At 38.7% G+C, this 26157-nt stretch overlaps 1 protein-coding gene across 1 annotated transcript in view; it reads right to left on the bottom strand.

Moving 5' to 3' along the window:
• Positions 1-6565: 6565 nt before the first annotated feature.
• MTO1 (mitochondrial tRNA translation optimization 1) overlaps positions 6566-26157 on the bottom strand; it is a gene marked incomplete at its 5' end in the record, with an annotated part of 27088 nt that continues 7496 nt past the window's right edge. The window contains 11 exons of the mRNA XM_080806059.1: positions 6566-7818; positions 9336-9496; positions 11791-11909; positions 15626-15797; positions 15877-16081; positions 17391-17521; positions 17754-17944; positions 18032-18144; positions 19979-20268; positions 25784-25901; positions 25984-26157. The exon at positions 25984-26157 is cut by the window's right edge and continues 13 nt beyond it. Of these exons, the coding sequence (XP_080662185.1) occupies positions 7657-7818; positions 9336-9496; positions 11791-11909; positions 15626-15797; positions 15877-16081; positions 17391-17521; positions 17754-17944; positions 18032-18144; positions 19979-20268; positions 25784-25901; positions 25984-26157 (1836 nt within the window). The 3' untranslated portion in view covers positions 6566-7656. The remainder of the gene's footprint in view (positions 7819-9335; positions 9497-11790; positions 11910-15625; positions 15798-15876; positions 16082-17390; positions 17522-17753; positions 17945-18031; positions 18145-19978; positions 20269-25783; positions 25902-25983) is intronic.

Raw genomic sequence — 26157 nt, 5'->3', positions numbered from 1 at the left:
TAAAATCTTTTTTAAAATAATTTTTTAAATATTTATTTACTTATTTGACAGATCACAGATAGGCAGAGAGGCAGGCAGAGAGAGAGGAAGGGAAGCAGGCTCCCTGCTGAGCAGAGAGCCCGATGCGGGGCTTGATCCCAGGACCCTGAGATCATGACCTGAGCCAAAGGCAGAAGCTTTAACCCACTGAGCCACCCGGGCGCCCCAAATAAATAAAATCTTAAAAAAATAATAAATTGTGCTTACAAAGTTACACTATTTTAGGCACTGGGGATAGAGCTGTGAACAAAATGGACAGGTCTTGCCCTTTGAGTTTATAATCCAGTGGAGGAGGTAGAGATTAGCATAAATAAGTAGGTAATTCTGAGTTGTGATGATACTATGAAGAAAAGGATACTATGAGGGAGAAGAGTAAAAGGAACACAATTTGGATTGTCTAGAGAAGGTACTTGTCAGGAATAATGGAGATCTGAAAGACAAATAGGAGTTACTGGAGAATATGAAAACATTACTTCTTAGACTTTTTTTTTTTTTTAAAGATTTTATTTATTTGACAGATCACAGGCAGGCAGAGAGGAGAAAGCAGGCTTCCCTCTGAGAAGAGAGCCAGCCCAATGCAGGGCTTGATCCCAGGACTCTGAGATCGTGACCTGAGCGGAAGGCAGAGGCCTTAACCTACTGAGCCACCCAGGTGCACTTCTTAGACATTTTTTTAAAAAAGATTTTATTCAACACAGAGATCACAAGTAGGCGGGGTGGGGGGAAGGGGGAAGCAGGTTCCCTGCTGAGCAGAGAGCCCGATATAGGGCTCTATCCCAGGACCTTGAGATCATGACCTGAGCCAAAGGCAGAGGCTTAACCCACTGAGCCACCCAGGCACCCCATCTAAGACATTTTTAAAAGATTTTATTTGACTGCGAGAGAGTGCAAACACAAGCAGGGGGAGCCACAGAGGGAGAGGGAAAAGCAGGCTTCCTGCAGAGCAGGGAGCTTGATGCCAGGCTCAGTCCTAGGATCCTGGAATCATGACCTGAGCGGAAGGCAGACACTTAACCATCTGAGCCACCAGGCGCCCCTTCTTCTTAGACATTATATGTCTATGTCTTAGTCTTATAACAATTGCATAGAAATCAGAAAAATCTAAAGAATCAAAATCCTTTTTTAATCTCAAATCAATTTTGAAGTATATTCCTTGAAATCTTTACTTGATTACCTTATCAATGTGTGTATCACATATTGGAGGGCAGAGACCTCAGAACAGCCTTCTTTGGAGGGCAGGTATACCCTCATTAGACATGGCAGACAGATACAGATAGAGGGTGGCTCCTAAGTCATCCTACTGCTGATCATTTTTTTTCTCAATTCATTATATTTCCTTGCTGGTAAATTTTAATATACTTAGGCCTTCTTTAGGATAATTGAACTATTTCATTCTATTTATAGGAACCACTAAGATGCCCTTAAAAATTTTTTTTAAAAATTTATTTAACAGAGAGATCACAAGTAGGCAGAGAGGCAAGTAGAGGGAGAAGCAGGCTCCCTACTGAGCAGAGAGCCCGATTCGGGGCTTGATCCCAGGACCCTGAGATCATGACCTGAGCCGAAGGCAGTGGCCTAACCCACTGAGCCACCCAGGTGCCCCTAAGATGCCCTTAAAAAAAATTTTTTTTAAGTAATCTCTACACCCAACATGGGGCTTGAACTCTAAGATCAGAAGTCACATGTTCCTCCAACTGAGCCAGTCAGGTATCTCCAATTAATAGGCTTTAGTCAATCTGAGCTAAACACTCCAGTTAATAGCTTTCTTAACCTTGGGTTGCATGGTTTCTAGATTCTATTTCATGCCACTTTCCTTTTGGGTTTATAGCTCCCCCCCCCCCCCAGTTTATAGGTTTTAAAGTGTTTGCACCAAAATTAAATATATTGTAGCTGTGGCTGCATAAGTGGATGTAGATGTGGTCTCTTAATATAGAGTGTGCTTTTATTTTATAGAGATAAGTCACCTTATTTGGATCAAGTTTCCTAAAATGATGCATTTGGACTAGATGATCAGAGTAGTTTAAGTGGGGAAAACGGTCCCTTTCATTCATCTAATGGGCCTAATACTGTCCATCTCTTAGGATGGTTGTGAAGATGAAATGAGTTAGTGGATATAGACTCTGTACCCAGTACTTGGCCTATTGTAAGGAGTCAATAATAAAAGTTAGTTCTTATTATAGTTGTTTGGAAGATCAGTTGCTGTAAAGCAACTTAGTGGTTATTCTGGATTATGGTCAACAAATATCACCTGATTAATTATTTATTTATTTAAAAACCCTCTTGGGAATTTTTTTTTTTTTAAGATTTTATTTATTTGAGGGAGAAGGAGCAGGAGGAGGGGCAGAGAGAAATAGACTCCCCACTGAGCAGGGAACCATAACCTGAGCCTAAAGGCAGATGCTTAACCTACTGAGCCATCCAGGCGCCCTATCACCTGATTTTTTTTTTTTAATTCACCTGATTTTTCAAATGTAAATTTTATTTTAAATCTCCTTTAAATTATTTGCTTTGTGAATTTTTAAAAAAATAAGTAACTAGATTTATAGAAAAGTTGCAAAGATAGGATAAAGAGTTCCTGTAATCACCCTTACCTAGTTTGTTTCCCCTAATGTTATCATTGTGTACTATCATAGTACATTTGTCAAAACTAAGAAACCAACATTGATATGTTACTATTAATCTCCAGGCTTTATTCAGATTCCATCGATTTTTTTAATTAATGGCCTTTTTCTGTTCCAGGATCCAATTCAAGGCACCACTGTTTTGGTTAGTTTTAAAAACTTACATGTTGGGAGTTTGCATTTATCTCAAGGTAATATGTATCTTTTTTTTTTTTTTTAAAGATTTTATTTATTTATTTGACACAGAGAGATCACAAGTAGGCAGAGAGGCAGGCAGAGAGAGAGGGGGAAGCAGGCTCCCCGCTGAGCAGGGAGCCCGATGCGGGGCTCGATCCCAGGACCCTGAGATCATGACCTGAGCCGAAGGCAGAGGCTTAACCCACTGAGCCACCCAGGTGCCCCAAGGTAATATGTATCTTAAGGTAATTTTGAATTTGGAGCCTGCTATCTAGCATGTTAAATAAAAATGTGGATTTTGTTATTTATACATCTGATATTTATAATACTTATATTTATTTTTTTAAAGGTTCTACATTTTTTTTTTTTTTTAGATTTTATTTATTTATTTATTTATTTGACAGAGATCACAAGTAGGCAGAGAGAGAGGAGAGGAGGAAGCAGGCTCCCTGCTGAGCAGAGAGCCCAATGAGGGGCTCAATCCCGGGAGCCTGGGATCATGACCTGAGCCGAAGACAGAGGCTTTAACCCACTGAGCCACCCAGGCGCCTCAATATGTATATTTCTGTAGTTTTACTTAAATTATTGATAAGTACTAAAAAAAACTAGGTCCAGAAATAAGACCTGAGGTATTATACTAGAGAACTGTTCTTTGATTATGATGGTCCAGCCAATTGCAAATTCACCTAATATTTAATAATCTAGGTCATATTTCACCATTTTGATCACAAGATAATCATGAAGAAAATTTTGCCAAATGCTTGGTAAAAGCAAAGTAAAATAAGTAATAGCTTTAAATTTACTTTCCTTTTTTCAACAGACAAAAATAATTTGCTGTGCCACATAAGGTCAGTCAAGGTGGAAGTAAAATCTGTACTAGTAATTTAAATTTCAGTTTTAACTAATCATGACTTACCTAAGAGTTTGAGTTGTTCTAGCTTTTTGTCAAAATTTATATCCAGAAGTCATTGAAATATCAACATATGCAATCTGGTTATTCCCTGAAACATAATCTCTTTTGAGACATTGTTTAAGATGTAGGTTAATGCTTGCATAAAGGAGATTAGATTTGAAAATAGACATAAGTCAAAAGTAGGTAGTTTCATTTTTCTAAAGAGTAATTGGCAGCAAAGACGACAAGACTATTATGGTATGATCCTGCAAATGTGGTTTCTAGAGGTTAAATGACTTGGTTAAATTTTCAGTAAAATCATGTGACTAGGGGAATATTCTAGTTAGTGGTGTGATAAACTGCAGAGTTGCCACATAAGCAATTTGAGTTTTGAATTCCTGGGCTGTCTGGAACTGCCCAAACTGAGGAAGTGCTTCTCTCAGCCTTCTTATGAGAACATCTGCAACATTTTCTGAAGCTTGGGCTAGAACCACTTAAGTTTAAGGGGTGCAGCTGTATCACTGCAACAAAGGAAGGGCATGAACCAGGCTTGACCTGCAGCCCTTCTCTTTAGCTATTGTCAAACCTTGATTGACCCTTTGGACATCTCTCTTGAGCCTCCTACATGTTTCTGTGTAGAGCTGGCAACTCAGTAAATGTCTAATAAGAAATGAGGTGATTTTTATTCAGTTGGGTAGAGGGAACATTTCCTTATAGTTAAATTTTTTTTTTTTTTTTGAAGATTTTATTTGAGGGAGAAAGACTGTGTGAGCAGGGGGAGGAGGAGAGGGAGAGGGAGATCATCTCCAGCAGACTTTCCACTGAACCCAGAGTGCATGACACAGAGATCACAGCCTCAGCCAAAACCAGAGTCAGATTCTTTTTTTTTTTTTAAGATTATTTATTAATGAGATACAGAGGGTAAGAGAGAGACATAGAGGCAGAAGAGAAGTGGGGTCTGTTGGGTTGGCGGCTCCGGGAATACAGGAGAAACAATAGAAATGACCGCCGGGCTGCCATCTTCCAGGCCCCCCTCCCCTTTCCTAACCCTTGACTCTCCGGCCATAAGGATGTATGCCCAGGTCAGTCTCCACAAGTAACCCGATACCTATGCAAGAAACCGGAACATCAGGACTCCCCCAACCCTCCAATCCTTGAATACCGTACCTTATATGGCTGTGAACCTATTCCCTGTCTTAACCCAGATAAAAGACCCACTCGACCCCCTCCCAGCGCCACTTCCCTGACTCTCCTCTCCGGAGTCGTGGAACCTCACCCGAGGGCACCTTTAATAAATCTTGCCTTGTGCCTACCTCACCTGGTGTCGTGTTTATCTCGCCTGTAAAACCTTACAGGGTCCCTGCTGAGCAGGGAGCCTGATGCGGACTCGATTCCAAAACCCTGGGATCAGGGCACCTGGGTGGCTCAGTGGGTTAAAGCCTCTGCCTTTGGCTCAGGTCATGATCCTAGGGTCCTGGGATTGAGCCCCACATCGGGCTCTCTGCTCAGCGGGGAGCCTGCTTCCTGCTCTCTCTCTGCCTGCCTCTCTGCCTACTTGTGATTGTCTGTCTGTCAAATAAATAAATACAATCTTAAAAAAAAAAAAAGATTTTATTTCTTTATCTGAGAGAGAGCACAAGTGGGGTTGGCAGGGGAGGGACGGAGGGAGAGGGAGGAGCAACTCTCTGTTCAGCAGGGAGGCTGACTCAGGGCTTGATCCCAGGACCCTGAGATCATGACCTGAGCTGAAGGCCTCATTAAGCTGAGGCTTAATCAACTGAGCCACCCAGGTGCCCTGTTGGGGGGAGATTTCTATGACATACATTTTTAGCTGATTTTTCCCTAGAGCATGATGATCCAAAGCATTCTGGCCAGCAGCACCAGAAGGTAAGTAAGCTGTTTTGGAACAGTCTTTTTAAGAGAGGTAATTTTGTAAAAGTTAACATATTTTAAATTATAAAGATCCTAAACCAAATGGCAGAACCCAAAACAAATGTTTTCCACCAAACATTTTTCAGTTGAGACAGTTACTATTATAATGGAATCACATTATAAAACTTAAGTTTCTTAATATGTGTGTACTGTCACTAGGCCAAAATTACAGCTATCAAGAACCTTGCAAAGCATTTAAGAATTTTCTATTCCCTCAAGATAAATTTTGTTATATTCCATTCATTAAGCACCCCAAAAGCACCACTGCTTTTACTCCTGTATTTAACCAGAGAAGGTTTTTTTTTGTTTGTTTTGTTTTTTAAAGATTCTATTTATTTGTCAGAAAGAGAGACAAGCAGGGGGAGCTGCAGGCAGAGGAACAGCAGGATTCCTGCCTGATGTGGTATGTGATCCCAGGACATGGGGCACTTAACCAACTGAGCCACCCAGGTGTCCTTAACCAGAAAAAGTTAAAAAAAAACAGTGATTTCCCTTCCGGTGCTAAACAGGTAGTGCAAAATGGCCTTTTTAAAATATAATATAGTAGGGCGCCTGGGTGGCTCAGTGGGTTAAGCCTCTGCCTTCAGCTCAGGTCATGATCTCAGGGTCCTGGGATCGAGCCCTGCATTGGGCTCTCTGTTCAGCAGGGAGCCTGCTTTCCCCTCTCTCTCTGCCTGCCTCTCTGCATACTTGTGATCTGTCTGTCAAATAAATAAATAAAATCTTTTAAAAAATAATGAAATATAATGTAGTATTGTAATCAATATTGCCTCTGTGGTAGGAATTCTGCCCAGAATAGCCATAACTAAAGTAAAAGTTACCACTTTTTGAAATTACTAAATCAAGTATCAAAAAGAATTCATCATTGCTAAATGATCCAGTATTACAAATACTTTTTACTTGCTACTGATATTGACTACTTTAATGGAAAGACTAAAATTAGACAAAACATGAAAACTGAGCTACAACCAAGTAGCCATATCTGATTATAGCAACAAGATGTTTGGCTACCTCACACCCATAATTAGGCTTAACACATAGATCTGTAGCCAGAGTGACTTCAGGGCCCTTGGTGCTGTCTTAAACATCTGCTTTGGCTTGAAGCTGACATGGGAGCTTCTCCCTTGACTGATACCAGAGATACAAATTGGCATTTCCAGGGATAAGCAAGGTTCTCTGGTCCGCTTGTCTGTATTCATCCTCTAGTCTACACAGAAAGATTGAGATGTCTGAACCAGCCAGCCAAAGGACACAGGAAGTCATCCCACCCTAAATGTTGTGACAACACAGAATCGAAGTGCTGAAGAGGAAGAAAAATGCCAGAACCATTTCAGTTTTTCTGTCACTTCTGACTTAAAAACAGGGAAACACTAGTCAGTTATGGTCACTAGTCAGTTATGGATTTGTCTTTAGTGTTAAGAAATCATGGCCATGGGATGCCTGGGTGGCTCAGTCGGTTAAGCGTCTGCCTTCAGCTCAGGTCATGAGATTTTGAGAAGTTGAGATTTTTCTTCAGGTTTAGTTGTGGGTCCACTATTATCTCTCTGATGAACACTGCGGTTACATTAATAGGCTCACTGTATTAGAGCACCTCAGAGAAAGAGATTAATGAAGACTATATATTTTTTAAAGATTTTATTTATTTGAGAGAGAGAGAAAGAGAGAGAGAGAGTGAGAGGGGAGAGGTCAGAGGGAGAAGCAGAATCCCCACCAAGCAGGGAGCCTGATGTGGTACTTGATCCTGCGACTCCAGGATCATAACCTGAGCCGAAGGTAGTTGCTTAACCAAGTGAGCCACCCAGGTGCCCCTAATAAAGACTTTATAACTTTTTTCAGATACATAAAAAAGCACAATTATAATCTCTGCCCTCTTTATAAATTAGTGACAAATCCATAATAACCTAGTAAGTTTATTTTAATAGGTGCTAAATATAAATACTTCTTATAACCTATCTATACTCTTGTACTACTTAAAAGTCATCTATGAATATAAAGCTATAACTGTCTCTCTTCAAGTCTGTCTGTATCACATAATGATTGATCAGTTTTGGGCAATTCATGCATTGCCATCTGTCTTTGCTGAGAAGTCTTCACAAATCGAAGCAGATTGATGATGGCAGCAGGTGTCACTCCAGGTATACGACTAGCAGCCCCAATCTAAGAATTAAAACCATAAGAGAAACATAAGTGAGCTATGTCAAATCAAATCTATTTTGCTCCTAATAACAATCTGTATATTATAGTTTATAAAATATTTTCAAAACTTAATGTATCTTCAAAATAACTATAAAGTAGATAAAGGGAATGTGATAACTATTAATACCTTCATTTTACAAATTAGGGAAAATGAGGCTCAGAGAAATTAAAGTGATTTCTCAAAGATCATATAACTAATAGATGTTAGACTACCTAGTTTTTGTTTTCATTAAACTAATGTAACCTCAGCAGTGTGTTGGGCAGTGCCCTATAATCTCATGAATACTTCTGTGGTGTATTTTTAAAGTGAAATGTATGAATATTCACTCTATGTGGTATAAATAACTTAATGGCAGTTCAGGTCAGGTCAGGTTTAGCTACCAAATGAGTCTATAACAAATATCTGTCAGAGCATTTTGTATCCTAGAATTGTGGCTACTGAGTACCTGAAACATGGATAGTATGACTGAAGAGCTGAATTCTGAGTTTAATTTTAACTAATGTAAGTGGTCACATTTAGTTATTGGGCAGTGCAGCCTATGACTATCCATAAAAACATAACTAAAAATGAATAGGATATACAGTTATAAAATGGAAGGCCCACATGCTTCCACGTAGTTTCCATGATGACTATCACTAAGAACATCATATTTATATTGACAGAATCACTATTCCCTTCAAAAATATTTTTTTTCCAAAAATTTTTAGAGGTTATATTTTTGTTAAATGCCTTTTATTATATGAATCACCCATTTAATATTGCCCAATAAACTATGATACACCATCCATTTTTAAGATACAGTTCAGTTGCAGAAATGTTAAATGTGCATCTCAGAATCAATAAATATAGCCTATCAGTCTTTAAATATTTGTTATTAGAAGTCCAGTACTATATATTATACAATATAGTATACAATTATTATGTATTATATACTATAGTATATAGTATATAATATATAACATATATATGTATATATAAATATATATATAAAACATATAACATATATATTATATATACATAAAATTTTCAGTTTGTTTACAGACATTTACAGACACACATACACGCACACTTATACAGAAGCATGGGGTAAGGGACCTTTTTTTAGGCTCCTCTCTTCTTCCTACTAGCCTCTAAGCCAATGCTATGGGACTCCTAGGGAGGGATCCAAGTGGTGATTTGAAAACCACTCACATGTATTAACCTAATGTGGGTTCCTTTATGTCATGCCTTATACTAGTTTGCACTGTGGTTTAGCACATAGTTCGGACTAGAGAATAATTTTAACTCAATTTTTCTAGAGTAAGTTTTTTATCTCTCAAAAACAAACCCAACATCTATCATACAAAGAGATAAAATTATGAAATAAGAGGTTAGATTTTTTATGATGAAATAAAACCTTAATTAAGTGACCACTGTAAATCCAGTTTAAAAAATCAAAGCACTGGCTCTGTATAATCCCCACTGCCTGGTTTCTTACCGTTTCTGGGCGACTGAACTGTAGCTTCTCTCGAACTTCGTAAGACAAAGACACATCTCTGAGAGTTAAATAATCTAGGTCTTTTGGCAGCTGGAGTGCTTCATCTTGCTGAACTTCCTTTATTTGTTGTTGCTGATGGAACAACACTGATTCATAAGTGGCTGGTGAACAGAATTAATTACATTAGGATATTCAGACTATATTAACAACTTGTGTTTTTACAGCTTTTTACAATTTATAAAAAGTTTTTGTGTATGTTATGTCATACAACACTTTTCCTAATACCAGGAGATAAATGGCATAAATGCTCCCTTTTGTAGATGAGGAAATTGAGGCTAAATGAGAGGAAGTATCTTGCATACCAACTACAGCATTATGCTTGGTAGTTTACCGCATGTGCTTTTTACTTCAAAAATCTGGAAAATTGGGGCACCTGGATGGTTCAGTTAGCTAAGCATCTGCCTTTGGCTCAGGTCATGATCCCTGGGTCCTGGAATCGAGCTCCGGGTTGGACTCCCTGCTCAGTGGGGAACCTGCTTCCTCCTTTCCCACTCCCCCTGCTTGTGCTCTCTTCCTCTCCCTGTCTGTATTTATAAAAAATAAAATATAGATATAAAATTTAAAAATATATATATATAAAATTTAAAAAAATATATATAGAATTTAGGGGCACCTGGCTGGCTCAGTCAGCCTGTGACTCTTGATCTCAGGGTTGTGAGTTTGAACCCCACACTGGGTGTAAAGATTATTTAAATAAACTTAAAAAAAAAATGAAATATAGGGGCACCTGGATGGCTCAGTGGGTTAAAGCCTCTGCCTTCAGCTCAGGTCATGATCTCAGGGTGCCGGGATGGAGCCCCACATCGGGCTCTCTGCTCGGCAGGAAGCCTGCTTCCCCCTGTCTCTCTGCCTACATGTGATCTCTGTCTGTGTAATCCCCAATGCCTGGTTTCTTACTGTTTCTGGATAATTTATTTATTCAAATAAATAAATTTTAAAAATCGTTAAAAATCTTTGAAAAAATTTTAAAAAATCTTTAAATAAATGAAATATAGAATTTAATCACCTGTTCCCAGATGATAACAGCCTGAATGTTCAGTAAGTAATTTTTACTCAATAGAGCAATCATGATGTTGAAATAAAAGGTCAACATTATTTTTTTTTAAAGATTTTATTTATTTATTTGTCAGAGAGAGAGAGCGCACAACCAGGGGGAGCAGCAGACAGAGGGAGAAGCAGGCTCCCCACTGAGCAAGGAGCCTGATTAGGGATTCGATCCCAGGACCCTGGGATTATGACCTGAGCCAAAGGTAGACACCTAACCGACTGAGCCACCCAGACATCCCTGTCAACATTATTTCTTATACATTAGTATAAGTATAGTGTCTGGTCATTTGGATATGATTCTAGAGTTTTGGTGAGTTTCTCTTTGTTTCTAGACTTCTTTTAAGTTGCATGGTGGGATGATAGGTAGCAATTGGGTCATCCTATATGTACAGCCAAAGCTTAGCAAAGTGACAGATCTCTGGAACTGAAAGAAAATGCCATTGCTAGAAGGAATGCAGAATTCTTACCACCTTGGCTGGTCTCCACAGAATTTAAAGCCCTTTCCTATTTGAACAGTACATCATCATTCTCCAACTTTTCCTACCCTTCTTACCAGCTCTTTCTGTTCCCTGCCTTTTTCTCACATAATTTGCCACCCCAGGAAAAAACATCTACTACAATGCAAAAGCTGATATGATTCTCAGTATTTTTATGTCTGAAATTTTTCACAATGAAAAACTTAAAAAAATAGAGTACAACTACAAAGTCATCTGTAGTTTTGATGGTCAGTACACTGACCGAGAGAATGAGAGCACGATTTATGTTATAATGTACAGGGGCAGGCTCTGATTTGCCTAATACAAAGTAAGTATTTTAATGGTAACTCTACCATTAAAATTCCAGTATATTGTTAAATATAACATTATAATTTTGTTATTGTTAAATACCATTATAATTCCAGTATATTGTTAAAGCCAAAGACTATAATTTTTCTCACTGGTAGAACATTGTATGGGGAAAATATAAAAGGAAGTTTAAGGGGAAAAAAAAGTTAAGTGTTTTGTGTTTTTTTAGTTTGGGGGGTTATTTTTGGTAAATCTTATAGCATTTCCCAAACTTGGAACGTGCTCACAAATTACCTAGGGATCTTATTAAAATGCAGATGCTTACTCAGTGGGTTTGAGGTAGACTGTGAGAATCTGTATTCCTAATAAGCTCCCATGTATTGCAATGCTGCTAGCCTGGGATCCCCACTCTGAATAGCACAGAGCCCAAGACTATGCTGTTTCTATGCTAATTAATGGCTCCTCTTAATGTAGAACTCTTTCTTGAATCTGCTGTCCATTCATAATTTGCACAATTGGAAAATAGAACATATAGGCATGTTAAGTAAAAAATTATTTTCTACCTTCTATTTTCAGCCTTTCAGCTAGCTCTCTACATTTAATGTACTTCTTCAAGGGCTCTGGAACAGCCTTGGCTAACAACTTCATGTCAACTTCTTCATACTTCAGAACATCTAGAGCTCTGCAAATACACAAAAGTTTCATTAGCATAGGGGTCCAAAAAAAAAAACAAACCCAGAACAAAACATAGGGGTCTGTATCATATAAGCCAGATTAAGAACAAAATTCCTTGGAAATAATGCCAAATCTCAGAATTAACACAAATATCAAAAGATATACTCCTAATTCTTTGCAAGCACAGTGAGCAAATGCAGTAGATCTACAACACAGGAGAACCTCAATAAGACTAGTTTGTAATTCTCCCTAACTCCTTTCCTTTATCGTGAGAAATAAGTTGTTGGTAAAGGTTGCATTACTATAATCCTTTTGCTCTCCCTTTCTTGTAAGGACAAAATATCCTCTGATAACAAGGGTTTGAATTCCCTAAGAATTTACATCTAAGTCATGTTGAACCCCATGTCCTATGAAGAAGTCACCCTCTTGCATGCTCGAAACCAGCTGAAGATCTCTTTCTTGCTTTTGCAGAACTCCCCCAGTAAGAATGAGAGGCCCCTCCCTAAATGTTTTAAATATCTGCAAAACAAACTGATGAAAATGATGGTCCAGGGTTCCTAAGTGTTCTTCCAGTCAGATATTTTTTAATTTAGTATAATCTCCATTTTAATTTTACAGACTGGAAACTTCAGGCAGCTAATTCTCAGTTCAACTTCCACTACTCTGGTTAGACTAAGGCCTCCTGAGTCAAGGCAAGAGGAGAGGAGAACAATCAATACATGCAGCGAATAGAGACAACTGCTAAAATTCCCAGGCAACTTACATGGCTCACCACGAGAACATGCCTCAGTATAAATGCTGACAGGTAGATCAGGTGAGATTTGCAATAACTTGACTCATTGACACTTGTTAAGATCCAAGGTTCTTGGTGCTCCTTTGGCCAATTTAATCCCTCTCATACTGAATTCAGGTAATAAAATCTTAAAAAGAAATAAACTACAGAACATACTGGAACACAACTGACTAACCAAAAAAGCATCCTCTGGGAATCTAGCAGGATGGTGACAACCTCAAAGAAAAGCCCTTGACCATACAACTTAAAAAAAATATATTTTTTCAAGATCTTATTTATTTGGGGGAAAGAGAGAGACAGCAGAGTGGGGGTGGGGAGAGGGAGAAACAAACTCCCCGCTGAACAAGAAACCCAATGTGGAATTCAGTCCCAGGATCCTGGGATCCTGACCTGAGCTGAAAGCAGAGGTTTAACGACTGCACCACCCAGGTGCCCCCAACTTAAAATTTTTTTAAAAATAATGTATTTTCAAACCTTGGATCTATTCTCAGGTCCAAACTTCAAGACCTGCTTTGAATCAAGCCTAAGTCTCAGAGTTCAGAGTTCTGGCACAGAGAGGACAAGTTAGCACACCTCAACAGAACACAAGAGAAAATCTAACACATCAGTCTATTTCCCTATAATCCTGATAGGAAATGTGTATGCAGTTACTTATGTATTTCTTCTGTTAAAATGCCTGTTCAAAGTCTGGTTCAACATGTGAGTACTTGGCACAGAGCCTGGCATGTACACAGTAAATGCAATAAATTAGTTTGGTAAAAGCTGCTAGCCTTTTCATTCATATTTTCATTCACTGATTAGCATTTTAGACTGTGTTAAAAACAATCATGTGCCCTGCTGGCAATGTTACACATTAGTCATATTTAATGCAAATTCTACTTATATAAATTTGAAATAGTATAATATTTGTCAAAACAAACATGATGTTATAAGTTCTTTGCACAGAGTCCAAAATAATGTGAGCCTTCCTAAATTTAAACAAACACCAGAAATACTGAGTGGATTACAAACTATATACTACTGTCATCTTCCAGTGCTACTTAGCTGGTAAATATATCCACTGTCCTCACTTGTCAATCTGGCTGTCACTCCTATGAATAAGATTTCCTGGTTTGGGTGACCACAATGCAGGTTCTTAAACATTTACTGTTACTATAATTAAAAAGTGCTTAAGGGGCACCTGGGTGGCTCAGTGGGTTAAGGCCTCTGCCTTCGGCTCAGGTCATGATCCCAGGGTTGTGGGATCGAGCCCCACATCGGGCTCTCTGCTCGGCAGGGAGCCTGCTTCCCCCCCTCTCTCTCTGCCTGCCTCTCTGCCTACTTGTGATCTCTGTCAAATAAATAAATAAAATCTTTAAAAAAAAATTAAAATAAAAAAAAAGTGCTTAAAGTCCTCTAATAGTAGTGTCAGTGCTTTGGGAAATTCCTGTGAAAATGAAAACTTGGGAATAGAAGTCACAAATGATAAGACACCATGATGAGATAAAGTCAAACAAGAACTCATTATGCCAGGCTGTTAGTCAAGGAGAGAGCAAGATTAGAGATAATAAAAAGCAGCATTAAAATGGGTACACCTTTAAGTCCATAAAATCCCTCACAAGGAAAATGGTGTTTAAAAAAAAAAAAGGAAAAATAGAAAAGAAAAATATATTGGAGACATAGCTCCAAGATTAATGCACCATATTAGCTTCTAAGCTACAGTGTTTTTATTATTATTTTTTAAAGATTTTATTTATTTATTTGACAGAGATCATAAGTAGGCAGGGAGACAGGCAGAGAGAGAGGAGGAAGCAGGCTCTCCACGGAGCAGAGAGCCTGATGTGGGGCTCAATCCCAGGGCCCTAGGATCATGACCTGAGCTGAAGGCAGAGGCTTTAACCCACTGAGCCACCCAGGCGCCCCTATAGTGTTTTTAGATTTATGTTTTCTGGGCACCTCCCCACCCAAATTAGGTTACAGTTTTTTAAATGGGAAGAATGAGTGGTAAAATATGCAGATTATGAACTATACAGTGTCCTTAGGAATGTATCTATGAAGCAAAAGCTCTAAATTAATGTCCTTTAGATTCAGAGTCCATATAACCAGAATGATAAAAGGACGGACAAAAAAACCCCTAACATGTAGAAAGGAAATTTGCCAGTAAGTCCGCAGAATTAAAAATACTCTGTTTAAAAGAGGCTTTTGTGGCTCAGTCAGTAGGGTGTCTCACTCTTCGTTTAGGCTCAGGTTATGATCTCAGAGTTGTGAAACTGAGCCCTGAGTTGGGCTCCATGCTCAGTGCAGAGTCTGCTTGAGATTCTCTCCCCTTGCCTCTCCCCACACTCACATGTGCATACTCTCTCTCTCTTTCTAAAATAAATAAGTTAAAAAAAAAAGAGGTTTGCAATTACTCCATACTTATAAAAGAAGGCTGATTAACAGTGTTTCTTGGTTTGTGCCCTCTAAATTGTAGGAAAGCCAGAAGAACTCAATGGGAGCCTCAGAAATATTATATAAAAAATAAAAATAATTTAGAATCATACATATTTTTAATACTGAATGAAGAGATGACTTACATCTAAAAGATTTTGAAAAGAAGCCAAGAGTAAGCTAAATTCATTTAAAATGGGGAATCCAGGGCGCCTGGGTGGCTCAGTGGGTTAAGCCTCTGCCTTCGGCTCAGGTCATGATCTCGGGGTCCTGGGATTGAGCCCCACGTTGGGCTCTCTGCTCAGCGGGGAGCCTGCTTCCCCCTCTCTTTGCCTGCCTCTATGCCTACTTGTGATCTTTCTCTCAGTGTCAAATAAATAAATAAATAAATCTTTTAAAAAAAAAAGGGGAATCCAAAAAATAAAAAAACAAAAAATAAAAAGGGAACCCGCAAGTAATACCTCTGAAACAATCTCACTTTTCTGTAAAGAGCGAGAAAAGTCTACATTAAAAGTGCATACCTGAGAGGCAGACTTTTACCAATACTTATAGAAGCCTCTGGAATTAATTTTTTCCATTTAGAACTTGAAAATTCAATGGATTTTAGCACAGAAATGCCTTCTTCCAAAGAAGACTTCATCCTATAAGCTCTTTCATATCGTTGTTGGGACACACAGCCAACCTCCTTATACCCTAGAAGAGGAGGGGAAAGAATATAATAAGAGGTTTTAAGGAAAAGTAAACCTGGTTGTAGGACCCAGTGAAGAGTTACCTCGGAACGTGAGCCTGCTGTCGGCATTATCAGGGCGCAGTGACAGACGGAATTCTGCTCGGCTTGTAAACATGCGGTAGGGTTCATTGGTACCCAGTGTGGTGAGGTCATCAATCAAGACCCCTATGTAGCCTTCTGTTCGGCTGATGACAAAAGGAGGCTTGCGTTTGACCCGAAGACTTGCATTGATTCCAGCTATCACACCCTACAAGAGGACTGAAATGTTTAAAAGGCCATTATGAAGTGAACAAAGAGCTACTCTAGTCAGAACACTACCTGGAAAAAACAGCATCGGGTAGTAAGAAAGCAGGCACTGCTCAGAAGAGAGAATAGACAGAGAAAATGTGATACGTATTCTAAAACAGAATACAGGTAATGTGCCACTTTAGAATGCTATGTTTCACTGTTTTCAAAAATATTTAACATTCCTGATAAGCTTTAGGTGGGCTAATATGTTTTTTAAAATCCACCCATAGAACTCTTCTAGCCTTTTCCCACTTACAAGTAAAAATAACATAACTTCTCTCTTAAGAGGAATATGATAATTTGCAATAAAATTATGTTGAAAGAACTAATTTTCTTTTTCAAAAAATTTCAGGGGAGCCTGGCTGGCTCAGTCAGTAGAGCATGCAACTCTTGATCTTGGGGTTATTAGGTGTGAGCCCCCACACTGGGTGTAGAGATAGCTTAAAAATAAAATCTTTAAAAAAAAATTTCAGGGTGCCTAGGTGGCTCAGTTGGTTAAGCAACTGCCTTTCCCTCAGGTCAGGATCCTGGAGTCGGATCGAGGCCTGCATGGGCTCCGTGCTTCCCCTTCTCATGCTCTCTCATTCTCACTCTCTCAAATAAATAAATAAATAAATAAAATATTTACCAAAAAAATTTCAAAATAGGGATGCTTGGGAGTCTCATTTGGTTGAGCATCGGCCTTTGGCTCAAGTTATAATCCCAGAGTCCTGGGATCAAGTCCCACACCAGGCTCCTTGCTTGGCAATGAATCTGCTTCTCCCCCTGCCTGCCTCTCACCCCTGCTTGTGTGCTCTCTCTCTCTGGCAAATAAACAAAACCTTAAAAAAATTTTCAAAATACAGTAAATCTAATCAACTATGATATCAGACCTTGGAACTCATAAAAGAGAATTAAAACCACAAGTGTTTAGCACAGCGTAAGGAATATAGTCAAAGATACTGTAAGAGGGATGTAACAGCTACATTTGTGGGGAACACAGCATAATGCATAAACTTGTCAAATCACTCAGTTGTACACCTGAAACTAATATAACATTGTGTATCAACTACATGCAAATAAAAAAATTTAAAAAAAACCCCACAAGTGTTTTTAAAATTCTACTGTATACAGTAGCCATCCCTGTACACCCTGAAATAGAAGTAATTTCCATTATAATTTATGAGTTGTATCTAAGATCTATATAATTATCACAACAGAAATTAAAAGGAGGAACTCCAGTTAAATAGTCCTTTTCTGTTTATAGTAACATTTGAACAACTGCTTACTTGAGCTGCAGCTTCCTCATAACCAGTAGTGCCATTTATCTGGCCAGCGAAGAAGAGCCGTTGCACCAAATGAGTCTCAAGAGAAGGAGTGATCTGACGGGGGTCTAAATAATCATACTGAACACCATAGCCTGACCAAAGAATAAATGATACAAAATAAGTAAAACTCAAGCTGGATTTATCTCAAAGTAAAGATGCAAAGATTGTCATTAAATGTTCTCGAAAAAGAGAATATTTTAAATGCATAGATGTTGGGCTTTGTCTTCTGAGGCTCTAGGCATCTATGAGTGTAGCGAAGACCTCCTCACTGTCTGCTAAAGGAATGCTGAGCTCATATGGAAGGGCAGCTGTGGTTCTCTTTACCTGGCTGAATCATTTTAGCTTTCTCCAAGCCTTTGATGCATGTGATCATTTTCTCTTGTAATTCAGCCGGTAGTGTCACAGATAACCCTTGGGGGTAGATGAGGTCAGAATCCATTCCTTCAGGTTCCAGCCAAACCTGATGTAGACGGTTTGGAAAACGCAAAACCTTTGATTCAATGGATGGACAGTATCTAAAGCAGGACAATGAAATTTAAAAATTTAATGAAGCAAACAAAAGAGGGTTGACAGCGTCCCTTAAAGGAATGTTTTGTTCTTACCGGGGTCCTCTTGTAGTCTCCTTAATGTGACTATTAAGGTGAAGGTTCTCAAGGACAATCTCATCCACTCTAGGGTTGGTGTGAGTCAAATAACATGGCAGCTGATCTTCTGGCTAAAATATAGGAACTATTTATAACAATGTTGGCTTCTTGACTAGTTTGCCTTTTACTCAAATAAATTACACACATGATATGCACTTACTTTTAAACCTATGCATAATGCTGGATACTACTAATTAAGTATTCTTGCCAAAAACAACCCAAAAGATGAACCTAAATTTAAAAAAGATTCTAGATCTATCAGTTTATAGAAAATACAGAAAATGGAAGAAAATACTTAAAGCACCAGAAGTGAGAAATCTAGAATGTGGGAAATTCTAGAGAACAGATGACTCCGTTTCTTCCACATATAAATGTCAAAAAAAAAAAAAAAAGGAACTGTTGTTATAAGGCATATCATCCAACTCAATGTGTGGTCCTTATTTCATCCTTAATTTCTGGGTGTGATAATGGTATTGTAGCTGTTTTTTTTTTTTTTTTTCCAAAGTTCTCATCTGTTAAAGACCTATACCAAAGTATTTATAAGTGAAATGATGTGATATTTGGGGCTGTAGCTTTAAAACTTCACAAGAAGTCAGGATGCCTGGGTGGCTCAGAGTAGGTTGAACAACTGCCTTCAGCTCAGGTCATGATCCCAGGAGCCTGGGATTGGGTCCCGCACTGGGCTCCCTGTTCAGTGAGAAGCCTGCTTCTCCCTCTGCCTGCTGCTCCCCCTGCTTATGCACGCTCGCTCTCTCTCCGACAAGCAAATAAAATCTTGAAAAACAAAAAACAAAAACTCCACAAGAAGAAAGTGTTAAGAGAAGATGAAACAGGAATGCCAGAAAATGTTACTTTTTGAAACTGGGTGATGCTATTTTTTTCTACTTTCCATAAACTTGAAATTTTATAATAAACAGTTTAAAAATACACACACTAAGGAAGTAGCATCACAATTTACATTTTACCAATGCAAGAATATAAAAGCGACTTGCTCACGATAGCAGACTATTTGGAGCCACTTATCACTCACCAGAAACTAGGACCATCAATTATTAGTCCTCTCTTCTAAACACACAATATACCTTTTTTTTTTTTTTAATAACTCCAAAGGTAGGCAAAAAAGTAGCCTGTACTCTTCAAAAATACCACTGACACGAAAGACTGAGGAATGGTTCCAGATCAAAGAGAAATGACAATTAAATGCAATACTTTTTCCTGGATTGGGAAAAAAAAGGTTGCTAGTAAAGAACAATATTGGGACAATCAGCAAAATCTGACTATGAACTATATTTCTATTAGATAACAGCACTGTATCAGCGTTAAACTCCCCAAATTTCATTACTACAATGAGGTAATGTAAGAGCATGTCTCTGTGCTTAGCTGAAATCCATACTCAAGTATGTAGAAGTAAAGGGTCATGATCTCTACAACTTACAGTCAAATGTTCTGGAAAAAGAAAAGAATAAAGATAAATGTCTATATTACATTTTTATAGATTAAATATATACGTATATCTCTATATATAGAGATAAATATGGTAAAATATTAACCGTCGGTGAATTTCATTGGTTTACAAGAGTTTGTTTTAATGATCTTGCAATGTTTATGTAGGTCTGAAACTGTTTCAAAAAAGTTTAAATTGGCAAAATTATTGAAGTAATGAAATTTAAAAACTTACAGGGAAACACCCAATTAGCCAAATTAGCTAATCCTTTTAAAGATCCTGTGTTTGCACCCTAAGCAATAGGAATGTAAGGTGACTTGTGAAGGAATGAAGGAAGGAAGGGAAGAAGAGAGAAGGAAGGAAAGAAGGGAGGAAAAGAGGGATGGAGGGAGGGTTAGGCTACATTCTGCTGTGAATACCCGCAGTCACCTGTAAAGTCAAGTTTTCGTAAATTATCTTACCTTAATCCACACTGTCTCATTGATAAAACTGAATGGTATGGATGGATTATCTGGTGTCTGCTTGTTTAGAATGCTGAAATTAATGGACTCTTTGGCAATTCGGGGTGGAGTCCCAGTCTTCAATCTTCCCACCACAAACCCCAACTTCTCCAGAGTCTGAGCCAGCCCTATGGAAGGCTGATCCCCTAAACGCCCTGCCGGATGCGTCTCCAATCCAATTACAATCACGCCTCTCAGGAACGTGCCGGTAGTCAGAACCACACTCTCTGCATGTACTGTGCTTCCATCCGCTAAAGGATAAGAAAGAGTAAACACTGTGACCTGTTATCATGGATCTAATTGAAATGTACCTATCTTACATGAGAACTACAGAGAAAATGTGTCTTTAGAAACTTGAAAAAGAATTTTAAATGAGTAAGAAGGCTATATGTTATTAACACCAAGAATCCAAGATAGCTGGGAGAGAGAACATAATAACATATAAAAACTAGTTCACATCCTCCTAAAATCAAATCAGTACTGAAAAGTTAGTCTCAGTTAATTTTTCAAATTAATTTTAGACTCCTGGTTAAATATGACAGACCACCTCACATGATTTTTTTCTACCTCCTAAAACGCCAAAAAAATGAATTAAAGGGGCAGAAAAAAGGTATAAACCCAAAAGGACAACTAATGCGAAAGAACTTGTCAAAAGATGAGAACTTTCAAAATATTTTCATAAGACAGAGAGCAGATGGAAGAGCAGTAACTGATCCAGCAGAGGCGAGAAGGATACAGCTCAAGAACCTGAGAACGTACCAATGAAAATTAAATAATTTGCTCTGCAAAGCTTGCAAACTGGAGAACTGAGAATGAGAACTGAGGTATGTAGGAACAAAGGAGGCTGAAAATGAGAGAAATAGTTAAATCTATATATAAAGGTTTTGTGTTCCTATCTTACAGGAAAATGTTAGGCTTATTCTTTGGGTAATGGGGAGTTACTGTTTAGTGGGTACAGAGTTTCAGTTTAGGATGATCAAGTAGTTCTGGAAATGGGTGGTACTAACAGTTGCACAACATTGTGAATGTACCTAACAGTACTGAATTGTACACTTAAAAATGGCAAAAATGACAAATTTTATATTATGTACATTTTGCCACAATAAAACATTGTATTGTTGTGCCTATAAAATATAAACAAGATCAAAAAATAGCATTAACATTTTTTTTAAAGATTTTGACAGGGAGAGAGAGAGAGAGCACAAGAAGCGGGACAGAAAGAGGGAGAAACAGGCTCCCCACTGAGCAGGGAGCCCCATGCAGGGCTCCAACCCAGGACCCATGACCTGAGCCAAAGGCAGTCGCTTAACCAACTGAGCCACACAGGCTCCCCCTAGTCAGTCTTCTGCAGCAACGAAGAATACCCCAACATCAGAGCCAAGCCTTGAATCCAGGTCTGCAGGCCTCTCTAGGCCCAAGCTTCACTACCAAGATGCCCCTCAAGAAGGAGTCCCGAATCAGGCTCCTTGCTCAGCAGGGAACCTGCTTCTCTCTCTGCCTCTGCCTACCACTCTGCCTGCTTGTGCGCTCTCTCTCCCTCTCTCTGACAAATAAATAAATAAATAAATAAATAAATAAATAAAATCTTTGGGGGGGGGATGACAAAAAGTAAAATTAGAAGAAGCCCAGAAGACCAACCCAGAAAGGGATAGGAGTTACAGAAAGAAAGCACGGAGAAAAATAGAAGAAAATATACAGATCCAGGACAGATTTCCAGATTAAAAGGGAATACTTAGTATCTCACCATAATGAATGAAAAAAGAGCAGACGAAGGGACACTACTTTAAAATTCCAGAACACCAAAGACAAATTCAAGATCCCAGCTTTTAGAAAGCAAAAAACCTTTCATACACAAAAAAACGTAAATATGCATTGAGCTTTTTTTTATTGTCAGTTTTTGTTTTTTTGTTTTCTAGTAGGCTCCACACCCAGCATGGAGCCCAGTGCGGGGCTTGAACTCACAACCTTGAGATCAAGGCCTGAGCTGAGATCAAGAGTCAGACACAACCAACTGAGCCACCCAGATACCCTAAGCTTTTTTTCTTTTTTAAAGATTTTATTTTTTTTTCTTCTAGTCCATACTGATTTAAAAAAATTTTTAATGTAAATTTTAGTTAGTTAACATACAGGTGCAATATTAGTTTCAGGAGTAGAATTCAGTGATTCTTCACTTGCATACAATACCTAGTGCTCATCACAAGTGTCCTCTTTAATATCCATCACCCATCTAGCCCATCCCCCACCCACCTCCCTCTATCTAACCCTCAGTCTGTACTCTATGGTTAAGAGTCTCTTGTGGTTGTTTCTTTCTCTCCTTCCCCCCACCATATACATTCATCTGTTTTGTTTAAAGATTTTATTTTATCTTATTTATTTTTAAAAATTTTTTGTTTAAAGATTTATTTATTTTAGATTTTATTTATTTATTTTATTTATTTCACAGAGAGAGTGAAAGACCATAAGCAGAGGGAGCAGCAGAGGGTGAGGGAGAAGCAGGCTTCCCACTGAGCTGGGAATCTGATGCACGGCTCGATCCCAGGACCCCAGAATTGTGACCCAAGATGAAGGCAGACTTAAGCTTAACCATCTGAGCCACCCAGGCGCCCCCTAAAGATTTTATTTTTAAGCAATCTCTATACCCAATATAGGGCTCAAACTCAAAATCCCAAGATCAAGAACCGCATGTTCCAACTGAGCCAACCAAGTGCACCAATATGCATTGCTTTTTAATAGCAAAACTGGAAGCTAAAAGATAATGGAACAAGACTGTTAAAATTCTTAGAAAAAAAATTTAACTAAAACTCTATTCTCAGACAAATTAAAAGTCAAGTCTAAAGGGAGACATTTTCAGATATGCTTAAACACAAAAAAACCTACCTTCCTTGCCTCTTTTTTGAGGGAACTACTGGAAGATGTGCTCCAGCAAAAGGAGGAAATAAGAAAGAAACAGACTGAAGTCTCAAGAAACATGGGATGATGTAACACAAGGTAGTAAAAGGAAGGCTTAAAATAGTATCTGTGCAGAAGGCTTAGAGAGCAATTGTCCTGAGTATAGCATGGGTGGGGGGACTGAGGAAGTTGATGTCTCTGGGTGGGAAGTATCAAAGAAAAAAACAGAATTGGCAGATTACTTGACCACTGACAAAATGACAGGTTTTTTTCCTAATGAAAAAGCTGAACAAGTCCATAAGTAAAATAAGCAAATAAAAAACAAAGCAGGGGCGCCTGGGTGGCTTAGTGGGTTAAAGCCTCTGCCTTCAGCTCAGGTCATGATCCCGGCGTCCTGGGATCAAGCCCCGCATCAGGCTCTCTTCTCAGCAGGGAGCCTGCTTCCCTCTCTCTCTTTCTCTCTCTCTGCCTGCCTCTCTGCCTACTTGTGATCGCTGTCTGTCAAGTAAATAAATAAATAAATAAATAATCTTTAAAAAAAAAAATAAAGCAAATATTAACCCAAGGCAAAGCAAAGAGGTATATGAAAGGAAAAACATAACACACTATGTGGATCTGCAGTGAACAACATTTTTTTAAAAGATTTTATTTATTTATTTGACAGAGAGAGACACAGCGAGAGAGGGAACACAAGCAGGAGGAGTGGGAGTGGGAGAAGCAGGCTCCCCAAAGAGCAGGGAGCCTGAAGCAGGGCTCGATCCCAGGACCCTGGGACCGTGACCCGAACTGAGGGCAAATGCTTAATGACTGAGTCACCCAGGCACCCCATGCAGTGAACAATATTTAATCATAATACATAACAATATAATTATAACAATATAAATACTATCAGTCAAAATTTATAGCATAAATACACTAGAACTGAGAGAAGGAAATAAGGGATTAAAGAGAGCTACTATAAAAAAATTAATAGATAATGTCTAATACTGATAATTTAGGCAGTACAAGTATAAGCACAGTATTTAGAAATACGTAAGTACATAGCAGAAGTGAAACTGAAGTGGTTAAGTCTGTAAAGGGAGATAGCAAAGATAACTGTTTTTTATAATAACTTTTAACTTCTATTTGACTTTTGTAAAAATTATGTGTTTGTATTATTTTGATTAAAACATTAACTCATGGGGCACTTGGATGGCTCAGTTGGTTAAGTGTATCTTGATTCTGGCTCAGGTCATGATCCCAGGGTTGTGAGATCAAGCCCCACGTCAGGCTCTGCACTGGGCATGGAGCCAGTTTAAGATTCTTTCTCTTCATCTCCCTATGCCCTTCCCCCTCCCTAAAAAAGTCCATCCATAACTCCTTTAAATAAAAAAAATATACAACATTGTATAATATAAACTATATTGCATAATAAAATATAATATATATAAATTTTAAAAACTTAATGTCAGGACCAGGAAAAGTAAAAATTACAAAAGAAGGACCAGGAGGGAAAGCACATTTTTTTTTTTTAAGATTTTATTTATTTGATAAAGAGAGACACAGTGACAGAGGGAACACAAGCAGGGGTAGTGGGAGAGGAAGAAGCAGGCCTCCCACTGTGCAGGGAGCCCGATGTGGGGCTCAATCCCAGGACCCTGGGACCATGAACTGAGCCGAAGGCAGATGCTTAATGACTGAGCCACCCAGGCGCCCTGGAAATGCACATTTTATGTAGGTTATATAGGTTATAAAGTACTACACTAAGATGTAGGTTATAAAGCAGGTTATAGAGTACTACACTAAGATGGTATAAATGAGCCCAGAATTTGACTGAGCTTCATGAATATCAAGATGGAAGGAGGAAAATAATTTTTAGACATGAACAGACATTTCTGCAAAGAAGACATCCAAATGGCCAACAGACACATGAAAAAGTGTTCAACATCCCTCAGCATCAGGGAAATACAAATCAAAACCACAGTGAGTTACTACATCGTACCAGTCAGAATGGCTAAAATTAACATGTCAGGAAATGACAGATGCTGGCGAGGATGCGGAGAAAGGGGAACCCTCCTCCACTGTTGGCGGGAATGCAAGCTGGTGCAGCCGCTCCAGAAAACAGTATGGAAGGTCCTCAAAGAGTTGAAAATAGAGCTACCCTATGACCCAGCAATTGCACTACTGGGTATTTACCCTAAAGATACAAATGTAGTGATCCAAAGGGGCACATGCACCCCAGTGTTTACAGCAGCAATGTCCACAATAGCTTAACTATGGAAAGAGCCTAGATGTCCATCAGAGAAATGCATAAAGAAGATGTGGTGTAGATATACACAATGGAATATTAGGCAGCCATCAAAAAAGAAAGAAATCTGGCCATCTGCAACAACATGGATGGAACTAGAGGGTATTATGCTAAGTGAAATAAGTCAATGAGAGAAAGACGATTATTATATGATCTTGCTGATACGTAGAATTTGAGAAATAAGGCAGAGGATCATGGGGGAAGAGAGGAAAAAATGAAACAAGATGAAACCAGAGAGGGAGACAAACCACAAGAGACTCTCAATCTCAGGAAACAAACTGAGGGTTGCTGGAGGAGAGGAGGGTGGGAGGGTTGTGGTGGTGGGGTGGTGGACATTGGGGAGGATATGTGCTATGGTGAGTGCCGTGAATTGTGTAAGACTGATGAATCACAGACGTGTACCCCTGAAACAAATAATACATTATATGTTAACAAAAAAAAGAAAATAATTTTTTATGCAGTCTTCCTTTTCCATGAGGAGAAAACACAACAATTTCCTAGAATAAGCAAAACATCTCCACGTTCTGTTCTCAAATTAATTTTTCGCACAGAGTCTGATAGTGTTATTATCATCTATAACCAGCACACACCTAAAACCACGCCACTGACACGGCATTTCCCAGTATGCTCAGGTTCTGGTTCTGTAAGAATAAGGTCTTCTACAGCTCCCTCCTGAACAGTAAGCAGTGGTGTATTTAGGATTTCTTTCTGTCAAAAGAGAACACAGGTTGAAACCTAACAGTTAAATAATCACTATAGTCTCCCCTTTTTTTTCCTGTCCCATCCTTACCTGCATGTTCTGCTTATAGAGTTTCCTATCAATTTGTGCTCTCAGACCCCAAACAGCTGGTCCCTTACGCCGGTTTAATACTTTGTAATGTACACCAGATTGGTCACAGACTCGAGAACACAGGCCATCCAAGGCATCAACTTCCCTCATTAAATGCCCCTTGCCAATGCCACC

The sequence above is a fragment of the Martes martes genome (assembly GCF_963455335.1).
Source record: "Martes martes genome assembly, chromosome: 6".
NCBI lineage: Eukaryota > Metazoa > Chordata > Mammalia > Carnivora > Mustelidae > Martes > Martes martes.
The sequence above is the reverse complement of the archived record's forward strand: the minus strand, read 5'-3'. Positions and strand labels throughout refer to the sequence as shown.